General features: G+C 37.4%; 1 protein-coding gene across 1 annotated transcript in view; it reads left to right on the top strand.

Annotated features, from left to right (window-relative positions):
* The window catches only part of LOC122792225 (CUB and sushi domain-containing protein 1-like), a 3,080,606-nt gene that overhangs the window by 2,620,912 nt on the left and 446,583 nt on the right, over positions 1–13,111 (top strand). Inside the window, exon 56 of the mRNA XM_044059969.1 lies at positions 7–180. Within this exon, the coding sequence (XP_043915904.1) occupies positions 7–180 (174 nt within the window). The remainder of the gene's footprint in view (positions 1–6; positions 181–13,111) is intronic.

Raw genomic sequence — 13,111 nt, 5'->3', positions numbered from 1 at the left:
TTGCAGCTGTCTTATGTGGGGATCCTGGGATACCAGCTCATGGCAAAAGAGAAGACAGGGGTTTTACCTACAGGTCATCAGTAACTTTTTCCTGCTTTCCTCCATATGTCCTTGTGGGATCAACTCGGAGATATTGCCAAGCCGATGCAACATGGAGTGGAACCCAGTCAACATGCATAGGTAATTCCTAAAGTAGCATTACTTTTATTATTTCAGAATTGTTGTAGCAGTTAACATCAATCACATTCCATCAGAAAATTTCAGAATTTTAGGAAGTTGAGGTTCCTAGAGCATTCATTACAGCCTCATACTTAGCTATCTTGAAGTATTGAAAGTATCAACACTTATCAAACACAGTCCCAAAATCTAAACTCAAATTGGAAGCAAACTTTCAAAAAAGTACCTTGTGTCTGGAAATAGTAGATACACTACATAGTCATTGTCATTCCTTGATTAGTGCTGCTGTTGTTGTGGCATTTAAAATAGGAGTACTTGCCAAGGACAGTTCTGAAAGCTATATTCAAAGTGAATGCAAAACATCAAAAAGGTATCACTGTATCTGGAAGAAGATATTAGACCTAAATAACACAATACAGGCAGTACCAGGAATCAGACATTATAAACTGGACACACAGAGTAGTGCTTTGCTGGAGCAAAGTTTTGACAGCATATCCCATTTACATATATGATCCACTTGAATCTATTGCACAAAAATTGTGCAATAGTTTGCACAGCTGATGGCATATACATAAGACATGGTCACATGCCACTCAGAAGCTTCTCTTGTAAACTTTTGAATTCTTACTCTTCTTAAGAATGCTTAGAAACAGTGTCACTAGTTATCCATTTGAATTGCTTATTTAAAACAGTATCAATCACGTTCTTATTATCTGTATGCTGAATGCTCCTGTTTCCCTTCCAGCTCTCTATTAACATTTACAGCATCAGTGATTCATTCATACGTTGTTCTGGATGGTGCAAAGTGATACACTCCATGGTAGTGTAGTTTATTGCATGTTTCTCACCTATGCTAAAGAAAAAGGAAGAAATGGTGTCCCTCAAGTATTTAGCTGAATATTGATAGTTCACGGCAGTGTATGCATCACTAATGAAACTGTACATATGACCAGCATCCCGGTATTCTTCAGTAGTAGATGAGGCCTAACATAGGTACATCTATATACATATACACATCTACACAAACACACACACACACACACATACACACACACACGCACACACACACACACACACACACACACGTGTGTGTGTGTGTGTGTGTGTGTATTTATATATATATATATATATATATATATATATATATATATATATATATATAATTTTCTATTTCCCATCCACTCATCAAGATTTCTCTTGAAGAGAGCCAGTGAGGTGCTCTGCTTGACATGTATGGGAAGTCTATTCCATAGCATGGGCAGTCTCTGGGCTATGAACCTGTCCCTCCAGCACGTTCTGTTGATTGTGGTAATGAGGTTGAGATCTCTGGAGCATGTGGTGTGGAGGGATTTGAATTTCTTTGCAGTATTCTTTACATTTGAGAGGTATGCTGCCAATGGTTGCCTCACAGGCAGAGTTTGTTCAAACCTCCAGAAGCTTATATATGTTTACATGACGTAAGTAGCTCTGCATGCTTTTGAGTACATCTGGAGATTAAAAAAAATGCAAGAACCATTAGTCAAGCATTGTGTGAAATAGTAGATGTTTCAGGTTAAACCATTTTAGCTGATGAGCTCAATGGGAGGAATATTCTGTTAAACTTCACAAACCGTTGTCTTCTGTCGAAGAATGACATTTCTGAAGAATAGTTTTCAGTTTGAAGACTGACACTAGAAATGATGTGTTAAATTAGGTGCCAGATTCTATTCCACTTAGTCATTACCTGTGTTTGCTATGCAACTGTGCAGTCACTATACAGTGAAATACTTCTTGCCTTGTATGCATTCACACTGTACACTTTTTTATTAAATTCTGTTTGTTGCCATGCTTTCAATGCAGAAATTATCAAAACCTTTAAAAATGGAGCAAATTGTATTTTCCTTTTATCCAGTCAGAACTCTATTTTGCTTTCATGTAAGCCTTGCTATTATCTTAAATTGTTTGCTGTGTCAGCTGCATTGTACAATAATATTTCTATGCACACTTTAATTTAGTAAGTGTTTTAAACTGAAGTCTGCTAACTGGTTTGTTTTTCCTGCATTTTCTTTCTAACTCGGCTGCAAGAGATCTGTTTTAAAAATGGCCCTAATTCAGTTACAGTGTTTGGTAACTGTAACTTCACTTTATAAGCCAATCCATTTACCAATTACGTGTTTGTAGTTGTTTTGTCCTTCTCCATAAAAGAGTACGTAGACTTCTCCACTAAAAGCCACATCTGAGTCTCTCATTTCTTTAACTGCTATTTAACATACGTATACCCTGCACAGCCTAGTATTGCTGTCCATTTCCACTACATCCTACTGATTTCTTTAGAATTGAAATGATAATCAAGGAGAGGAACTGCAGATTGAGAAACTTGCCTTACAATCAAACTAATGTCAAAAAGTGATTCATATAATGTACCTTGGCATTTTTTGTTTAGTTTTAAATCCTGTAGTATTCTGCCTATATGGACTAATGAGAGATGAATCCTCCTTAGGCAGTATGTTCTTACATTTACTCAATTAGAGAACAAATTAAAATATGTTAGACATCTATCCAAAAGGATCAAAACTAGCCCTCCTGCACTGCCCATATCCCCTGCTAATTACGAATACCATTTCTGAAATTGCATAACAGTGGGGAAGGGGCATGTTTCAGCTCCCCACTGTTTCCAGACTTTCCACAAAGTAATGACAGCAGAAGTGATCATATGATTATTTGATCACTTCTGCTAGTATTACAGGCATTTGATATTATGAACATCGACTATATGGAGTGCCAGTACATACACACACACACACACACACACATATATACACACACACATATATATATATATATATATATATATATATATACACACACACACACACACACACACACATATATATATATATATATATATATATATATATATATATATACACACACATATATATATATATATATATATATATATATATATATACACACATGCACACATACACACACACACACACACACACACACAAACACACACACACACATATACACACACACCTATAGTTGTATATATAATTAAAACCCAAATGTGTAGAACATACAGTGCTATATATTAGACTAACACACACACTCACATGCATGCACAAGCACACACACTCACACACCTGCACACACACATGCACACAATCCATTTTATAGTTAGTGTTTTTCACTTTTCTGTTTTGTAGCCCTGAGAGAAGAAGGTTAAGGAACGTTAGATATATTTGCTTACAAAACAAAATGGCCTTCAAAGACTTTGCAGAAGAGCATTAATATTACAGGATGTACAGGCACACACAGGCACATGTGCACGCATGCACATGCGCACACACACACACACACACACACACACACACACACACACACACACACACACACACACATTCCTGCTTCACAAACATACATGTGGGTACATTAGAGAACTAATAATTTAGCTCTTAACACATGTTTAGTGTGGACACAAGGAGAAGAAGAAAATGCAGACTCCACAGTGAAGGCATCCCAGCCAGAAACCAACTGGAGAGCCAAACTGTGTGATCCAGCAATGCCAGTTACTTAGTCAACTTTGCTGCCCTTCTCATTAATTGACGTAACGTATCTAAACATGTGCAAACCCAAGATGGATTTTCCTTTCCTTACAGTGCTGTCTGTCAGTACTTCATAAATGGAAAAGGCAACAGAGAAGTATTCATTTTTCGTAACAAGATGTCATGCAGTTATCATTTTAAAGGCAATATTTGTTTCTATGTTTTCTTTGTCCCCTTTGACTGATGGACATTAAACCTTCTTCCATTTTAACATTCACATTAATATGTCAATCCACTGAGAATGTGCAACCAGTGTTGGGGCTAGAGCTGTCTGGAAGGGGTCATCATTTAGTTATCCTTGAATGTACTTTGCATAAGTGCCAGATGTCCAGCTATGTGGATATTTTTTATATGATCTATCCCTTTATCTTGGTGGGAAATGTGTTATTTCCATCACCCTGAGGGACAGCAGTGCTTCCCATTATAAGCACAAACTCCTATACACATCACTCCTCCTCTAAGAGAATGGGACAGTATGCATATTGCACTGTCCTGCCCTTACCCCAAGGATAGGTATGATAATCCTCCCTTGCCAGCTCTAGTAAATTCCCAAGCCACTAATCAAACTTGGATAACCTGGGTTATAGTCAGGGCTTTATCACTATGTGCCACCAGAACTGGCATTTTAAAAGGGTCTATAGCAGTTTGTCGAACACTTAATTGCGTGAATCACTAATTATCGAGCTCTGTTCAGGAAAAGCATAATTAAGCAAATGATTGTTTCAGTGAAAAATTTCCTAGGGAAAGGAGGTGGTTGGCCCTCATCAGTGATTTGCCCTTTTCTCCACTGTAGTGTGATCTCGGAGTTGGTATGTATGGTTGGCGGGGCAATGCCCCCCCACATTGCGAGGTGGGGGGGGGGGGTGAAGCCCCCCACTTTGCAGGGTTTTACATTTTGTTCTGTTTGTTCCGGTCGATAGCTGGCCTCCTAATTTTTTTGCTTAGGAAATGTTTGGCTGGAACGGTCATTCTCTTAATTGAGTTTTCAATGATTTCAGTTCGATGATTAGCGATTTGCTCAATTAAGCTTTTGACAAAGTAACATAGACCCGTTTAAAAGACAGTCTTGTTGCATGTTCCCAGTCTTTCTTAGGACAGTACAGGAAATGCGATTACCTTTCAGTGTATTCTGAATGTCGAGCTGCCAAACTATAAATGTGTTTCTGATGAAAAACACCTTCAATGCAGGTACTGCTCATGCATTTACCTTTATCCAATGGAACCTTCTTCGTACACCATTAACAGATCATCAGCCTTTAGGTTATTTAATGAGCAAGCTCTGGTTAATTACTGAGTCCACCTCTCTGGTATGTTATGTTTCTTGGTTTCAGGTAATGGGAATGAGTCTTCACCATATTTGTATTTATAAGTTGCACCAGTCATTTTGATGGTGGAAATACATACCATTAACAAAATGCAGTCTCTTTATTTTATAATCCCTGTCATTAAAATGCACTGTGCTGTCCACCAGCTGTTTCTGAACTTACTTACATTCACCTTCCAAATGTCCAGGTGCATTATCACAACTTGTTTCTTGATTTTGGCCAGAATATTAACCAAACATGTTTCTTCTCTCTGATTTGCACAGCTGTCAGCCCATGTATTCATGGAATCTTTTTCCTGTCTAGCAACAGCATTTTGATAAGGACTGCAACATACCAGTTATTGGCTACTGACTGCAGCTGCACTCTTCTTTTATCCAGTATCTGGCAATGCTTTCAGTGTAACATCAGAAATCATGCTACTTAGTTTGAGTTCAGATTAGCACTTTAGCACCATTTTGCTAATCTGCATGCTACAAATGTGCCTGTAAGTACCGCTGTTTAATTCACTCCAGTCTGAACACCTTCCCATACTAGGCTAATGGCAGTTTCTCACTGATGGACAAACAGGCCACCATTCCTTTCACTTTCCTACTCTGGCAACTATTCTTAGCATTGCTTTCCTTTTTCACTGCCCTCTATAGTAACACATATGTACACGTATGTACACGTTGTTACTATCACTGTACACAATATTTTGAATTTGCTACATTGTTCACTTTCATATTTTCATTTGCATTTCACATCTGTGTCCATTCAGTTCACCTCTCCGTTTGATTTGACCCACTAATTTTACTATTTTCATGCTGTGTGTGTTGTTCTCTTATGCAACCCAGGTTTTGTCTGCAAAAAAATGTCAGATTGGATCAGTGTCCGATTCTAGTACAGGCTTAAACCTCTAGAGTAGATGTTTAACAACCGGTTCTGTTTAGGTGAAGGAGTTCAAAGAGCGCTGGATCACTTATAGCATGGAAAGCAAAGAAGAGGTCACCCCTCAGAGGTCAAGTGTTTTAGTCTATCAGAATAGCTACGGGTGGTGAGACTTGACATCTTTTTGTTGAGGAAATGCTGAGGTCCGTCAGACTGGTTTGGATGCTTAAAGAGATACATGGGTGTTTTTATAAACAACGATGGGCTTAAGAATGGATGAATAAAGTAGGATTTTAACTTCTTTGGAACTTGAAGAGATACTGTGGAGGATATGTTATGCAAGGCCAGAAGGATTTTCAAACCATCAACAGTTAAGGTGGTCAGTGGAAAGTATATTATCAACATACATACCCAAGTCCCAGATGAATGTGTGAAATTTAAGTGTAATGTTATTTATATGGTAAGCAGTGCTGATGATTGATTTTAGCTAAGGAAACTATTCTTCATTTCTTGGTGTTGGGATTAAGCCCATGATTAATACATCAACCATTCATTTGGTCCAGCCCTTGTTTGATAATTTGAGTAGTTATTATCTATTTATGTATTTGATTTACCGGGAAAATGCAACTGAGACAATATCACATTTTCAGTGGAGGCCCAGGAGAAAATCACATAGACATTAAATGTTTACAGTTAAATAATGTTATTACAAAGCCTAATACATAAGAATGCATATTAACTAACTAAAAATTCAGCTTCAGTTCATACAGAGTGTACCTGTACATACATAGTGCAAATATTTGGACAAGTAAAATAAGTTGAAAATGAAAAATAATGGAATACTTTTTGTTATCAGAGAGTGTCAAAATGGGATTTGATATTTACTTCCAGTTTGCAGTCATCAGCAGACATGGTTATAGTGCTTAAATATCTACTTTTATGTTACAGAAATATATACCAAAGAGGAGAGGACACAGGACAGACTCTCCTTCTCCTTTTGTCTCTCTTTTTTATCTTTCTTCATTCAGTTATTGGAATCTTGATATTCTTATAATTTCCTACTTTAATTAGTATATCATTTCATTTTTTCTCCTTAAAATAGGTTCCTGTTAGAAGTTTGAAGATAATAACTAAGGTCCTTAGGACTGTGGTTAAGGGAAATGCATACTACTTATCTCAGAGAATTCCCTTTATTGAGAGGTACAGCAATCTTGGAGAGTTAGTATATATAAGCAGTGGGGGGGGGGCACACACTTTGGGAGTACAGGTGGGCTTGGTGTGCCATAAAATCACTTTTAATGTAGAATAGCTGTTCACATAGTTCATTGTGTTACATTTCAGTATCACTTAGTCTTTTGCAGTTTGGCAACTCAAACAATCTCAAACTTCCAGTTGGACACCCTTTTTAACATGCCCTTGCAAACTTCAAGGACCTCCTCAAATGACAATGCCTGCGTTTTTGTCAGTTATTTCTTTTCTCAGCAGTCCCTTTTAGTGATAGGACTTCTCTTGAATGAAGTAGCCCAAACATCAAATCTGTCATGTTATCCATATGTTTAAGTGGTAACTATTTGAAATGTAGGGACGTGTTTGAGCAAGTCCTGAAATACAAAGACCGGATAGCAGAATGATCAGACTTACATATACTGATTCTCAGATGCCATTTCTTGGAATATTCCCTTTTCTCTGTGGTATGGCGATCTCAGAGTTGATATATATAAGTTCAAGGGGGGTTGGGCCCTCCAACCCACATGGGAGTGCAGAAGAAGCTTGCTCCCCTGTAAAAAGAAGTTTAAAGGAAAAGAGAAAGTTTAAAAATTGCTCTTGTATGTTTTCAGTCTTTCTTTTTGGCTTGTTGGCACTCGACATTTTGAGTGTCGATATTTCAATAGGGAGCTATTTAAGCACCAGCTATAGATGTTGCCAACAAATCATAACAATTAAGACACTTTCCAAATCTGCAAGAATTGCTTGTGCAAGCTCAGAAACATTCCTTAGGCCAACACGGTAATTTCCTAATGTTTGCAGGTGGTCCATGCTGCACCTATGCTTTGAAAACCCATTCCGAGTGGGGAGAATGAGATCAGGTAAGATCCATATTAATCTGTCTGTAGAAGGTGGGTGAAAATCTGAATATTTGCATTAAGCTGGGGGATACTGATGGCAACTTTGAACGTGTCTATATTACCTTGTCGAAAGATGCCAATATTGAACGGCATAAACATCGAAAATGCCGTACATCGAAACTATTCTTGTGGGGGGCTGCAACCCCCACACCCCCCACTAATTATATATACCAACTCCGAGATCGCACTACAGTGAGGAAAGAGCAAATTTTCTCATCCCCACTGTACCATGATCCCGCAACACTTTTGATGCACGGCATTTACAACATTATTGCCGTTCGATATTTTCAAAATGCAATAATGTGAAGTAGACCCCTTTGAACATAATGATTGACCTTTCTCAGCTTGGGGAATATTGTGATGCAGGCACACAGAAGGAGAGGTTAATTGTCTTGGTTTGGGTGAATCATTGGTACAGTTTTGCAGTGTACCCTATAGACACACGAGCAAAATTTATATAGGTCTGGGTTTAATTCATCAGGGCCCAAGATCTTCCCTGATAAGGACTGGCTAATCAGTTTAGAAAGTTCTTGGTTAGGCCAAAGACTGCTGCTGTGCTTCTGACAGTTGGTGAGATTAGCCTCGCCTAAGAAATCCTTAACCTTCTTCTCCCAAATTATCATTAATGGGCATTCTATCATTGTATGAGCCCTCACAAAAATTTTTGACGGCAGTGTTAATATGGGGGAAGGGACAAGTGTCAATCTTGGAACAATTATCAGCTGTAGTTACCCCTATTATTTGGTGCACCTTCTTCTGTTTAGCTGTTAATGCCAAGTGCTAACTTGGCTTGTTCCCCTTTGTCCAGGAGTGGTTGGCCTCCACATAGAGCTGTGCCTGTGACTTGACCAGTATGTGACAACCCCCTCTGGACCAGTAATCAAGGTGCCTGAATCCTCACCACTGACACTGTTTTCTGCATTTCATTATTAATTTTATTTTTAATATTTCTCAGTTTTATATTCTTTTATTCTGTACATTGATTTTATTTATTTATTTTATTTTACATTTGTTGACTGGGATAGTCCAACTGGATTAATGTCCATTTCCAGCGGAGGCCCGGGGAGAAAAGCTCCAGAGTATACAGAGTAAACAAAGTAATAAAGACAATATAACAGAGACAAAAATCCACAAATGCAATGCAGACAAATACAGGCATGATATTACAGTAAATACTTTGACAAGCAAAAATAGACAGGTTCTTGACACTAGTTAACTTTAACCATGCCCTTTGCTTACTTCTTTAGCATTAGATGAGTTATCGCATTGTGTCCTTTATAATGTTATTACTAAGCACAAATATACAAGCCTCATGTTTGCATTCAGTATTCTGTGTTGACACATGTAAAATTTAAATCTGCATCTTCTCAGCAGCCTTACTAACACCATAACATTTTTATAGACTCCATGTATTTCATTACAATGCATTCTTGCTGTTTTTATTCAGTTTTGCAAACTGTACTTTGCACTTTGGCTCCGAATCATCCCTGGATGCATATCATGTTATGCTGTAAGTACTTGCATCATTCTTTGTTATTATGTTAACTCTTGTGTTGTTGATGTCCACCTGTTAATTTTGACGTAATGTACTTAAGAACCTATTATTTTAATATCAGCCTTAACACTGGGGGTGTGACACAACTTGAACCACAATGCTTGGAAGCTGTTGTATAAATTCTACTCTTTTAAATTAGCTCATGGGTGCTGTGCATAATATTTTGTTGGCATTGTCAGTAGATAATTAAAGAGCAATATTATTTTCAGATGTTTTATGGATAAGCTGGTTCTTGCAGGATATTTCCATGAGAAGAGCTGTTCCAAAATGCAGTGATCCTAGAGTTTATTAATTAAATTACATGAAAGAAGGTGGCATGGGGAATTTGCCTCTGACAAGACAAATAAAGACAGCTGTAAAAGTTTACCAAATGTGTAATTAGTTTGTTCTTTTTAATTTAAAATTAATATCATCATCAAATTGTGGCTAAAATTACTCCCTATTAAGAGATATTTAATATACCTGACTAACATAGGGTTATTACTAAAGTCTGTAGGTTTATAGGTATTTACTAGGCTGTTGATCTGTGAGGATCTCAAGAAGCCAGTTTTTACATTCCACCCATATATGTTGTGTACAAATAACCCAGTGATGGGCGGTACACATATATGTTGGGCCATATACATGTTGACCTTATCAGTGAGGGACAAGGGTACTAAACCAGGTGTGAATTTATGGTTACCCATTCACTTGTGCAAATTGCATTTGACTAGAGTAACAAACATGCATTGCATATGGAGTTGAAGACGGTTCCATAGAAGCAGAATTTTACTTAATACATGCTTACCCCCTCCAATGATTTCTATTTATGTTGCAAAAGGGATTGAGATTCCATGAGTGGGAGTTTGTCATCACTGGAACTGCAGATATGCAATTGGTCTGACAGAACAGAGTTCGTTGAGGCTCCGTATGTGAGGCAGGGCAGAGATCATCTCTCAGTAGCCAAGAAGAAGTGCAAGGCTTTATTGTAGTCTGCTTAGTTTTTTATGATTTAGGTCCTTGATTTTTTTTTTAGTTAGTGAGGAAGCATTGTAGTCATTCCATTTGTGACAAGTGTTCACACAAGCACATACTGTAGGGCCATTATACTTAGTAACTAGCCTAACGAAAGCGGAGTGCACTAGAATGATTACATCTTTGGATCTAGATGCCATACCTTTAGATATAAGCTGTGCAATGAAAAATGACTTCCTTTAAATAGTGGCTACATGGTGATCAAAGGACAGTTCAATATTGACATAGGTTCCCAGATTCCCAACTATGGCATCAATTTTTGGGATGCGTTGTCAGTGTGATAGATTGCCAAAGGATACAGTTATACATTTCTTGGCATTTAGTTTTAGTACGTGGGTTTGACATCATCTATTTATTTGGGACAATCTCCCAGGATCATACTGTCCTCTAGGGAGTTTATGATCGCATTAGGTTTGTAGAAATATACAAACTTTGTCACACACATACTCTTAACATTAGTTTTGACCTCCAAGAAGTAAATGCCAAAGAGGAGTGGTCCATGGACATAACCCAGAGGTACATTATTAGTGACAGCTCTTTTGGAGTAGGTAGAGATGCCTACCCTCATTTCTTGGGTTCTGTTTGTGAGCTAGTTTGCTATCCAATGAGTTACATAGTGATTTACATTTAGTTTGCAGAATTTATCCATGATGCCTGAGTTTGGAAGGGTGTTGAATGCCTTTCTGAGGTCTAACAATGTGGTGTGCACTGATTTGCCCAGACCCATTGCTACAGTAGGCAGTATCTGCTCCTGAGGAATCCAAACTGGCAATGGTCAAGGGTCTATAGTTTACATAAATCCTTATTTATTAATTAGATATTGATTCTTTCCTTGGCCTTACAGATGAGGCTGGTCTGGCTTATAGGTCTATAATTATGTGGGTCCATTGATGCCCCACCTTTGAGTAAGAGAAAAACTGTTGTTGCCCTCCATTCATCCAGAATAAAACCTGTTTAAGGCTTATATTTGAATAGCCTCTGGAGGGAGGCTGTTAGGTCATGTTTCAAGCTAATCAATAGGAAGCTCAGTGTCTTATACCAAGCCATAGGTATAGTGTTCTTGGCCTTAGAATTCGAGTTGAGAACTTCTTCATGGGAAATTTTTTTGGGGAGGTGTAGACTTAGATAAGTGATCTGAAAATGTTGGAGAGGGAGATAATTTGAGCTAAATTTGTCTGCTATTAGATTGAAAATGTTGTCTGGGTCCAGATTTGTGATATTGCTTACTACTAACTCTGCACAGTGCTGGGCATTTTTTCTAAGATTTTCTGCCTAAGTAAAGAAGGCCTTGCAGTTATCCTTTGTCTGGTTGGCTATTTTTACCTGATATCTGTGTTTGCTTGATTTGATCAGGGTCTAGAATTCCTTGTTTAGTTTAGGCAAGAGTGTTTTTGGCATATTGTGAGTTAAATTAATGTTTGCATGCAGTGACTTTTTTTCTTTTATTATACAGTGTCTTTATATTAGACTCCCTCATAAGGAATTATTTTTGAATTTGTATTTATTTTGTGTGGGACAGATGCATTTATGCAGCTATTTAGATATAAATAGAATTTGGCAATAAAGGATTCTACATAAGCTGTGGGGTCATCAAGATGGAAGGGGCTTTTGAGTTTAGCCAAGTCATCACTTTGTTTTAGTAGCTTAGACTTTGCATAATCTCTGAATACCAAGGTATTAGAAGTTGCTTTAAGTTTCTGTCTTATGATAAATGTGATTGTTCTGTGGTCTGATTTGACCAGGGATGAGGTTACAATTGGTGGGGAGCAAAACTGCTCCCTTTCGGTACCAACCAAATCCAGGATTCTATCACCCCTTTTGGGGGTTAGATTAACTTGTTTAGACATTTTGTATTGACGAAGTCCAGAAAATAATGTCCATACATGTTTGAAGAAGCTTTAGTCTTCCAGATTATGTTGGGATAGTTGAAGTCTTCTAGGAGAATGTTTTTTTTTTGACTTAATACATTAGATTCCATGCAAGTTAGGTAAGATGTGTAAGATGAGGGGATTATAGAAGGGTTCTGTAATCAGGTAGCTGTGATATGATATGGAGATTTGTTAATAGTAAGTAGGACATAGAAGAGGTCTGGATTTTTATCTTGTCTAACAAGACTGGAGGTTATTTTTTTTAAGAATACAGAGAGGCTATCTGCTTTACTGTGTTCTTCTAATGCGATTGGCCTGAATGTGTGATAGGCATTGACACCCTGCAATGATGGGATACTTTCACTGATCTTGAACAAGGTCTCTGGGATAATTCATATAGCTAGCATCTCTTCCTGAGTTGATATATATATATATATATATATATATATATATATATATATATATATATATATATATATATATATATTGCACTCCCTTTGAATAACACAAAAAGCTTAGCCAAAATTACTTATTACTGATTTGTTAAAATCATTTTAAAAATGTAAAAAACTCCATAATGTATTTTCAG

Source organism: Protopterus annectens, chromosome 1.part2 (assembly GCF_019279795.1).
Source record: "Protopterus annectens isolate FY-2018-M chromosome 1.part2, PAN1.0, whole genome shotgun sequence".
NCBI lineage: Eukaryota > Metazoa > Chordata > Ceratodontiformes > Protopteridae > Protopterus > Protopterus annectens.
This window is presented reverse-complemented; position numbering and strand designations above follow the sequence as displayed.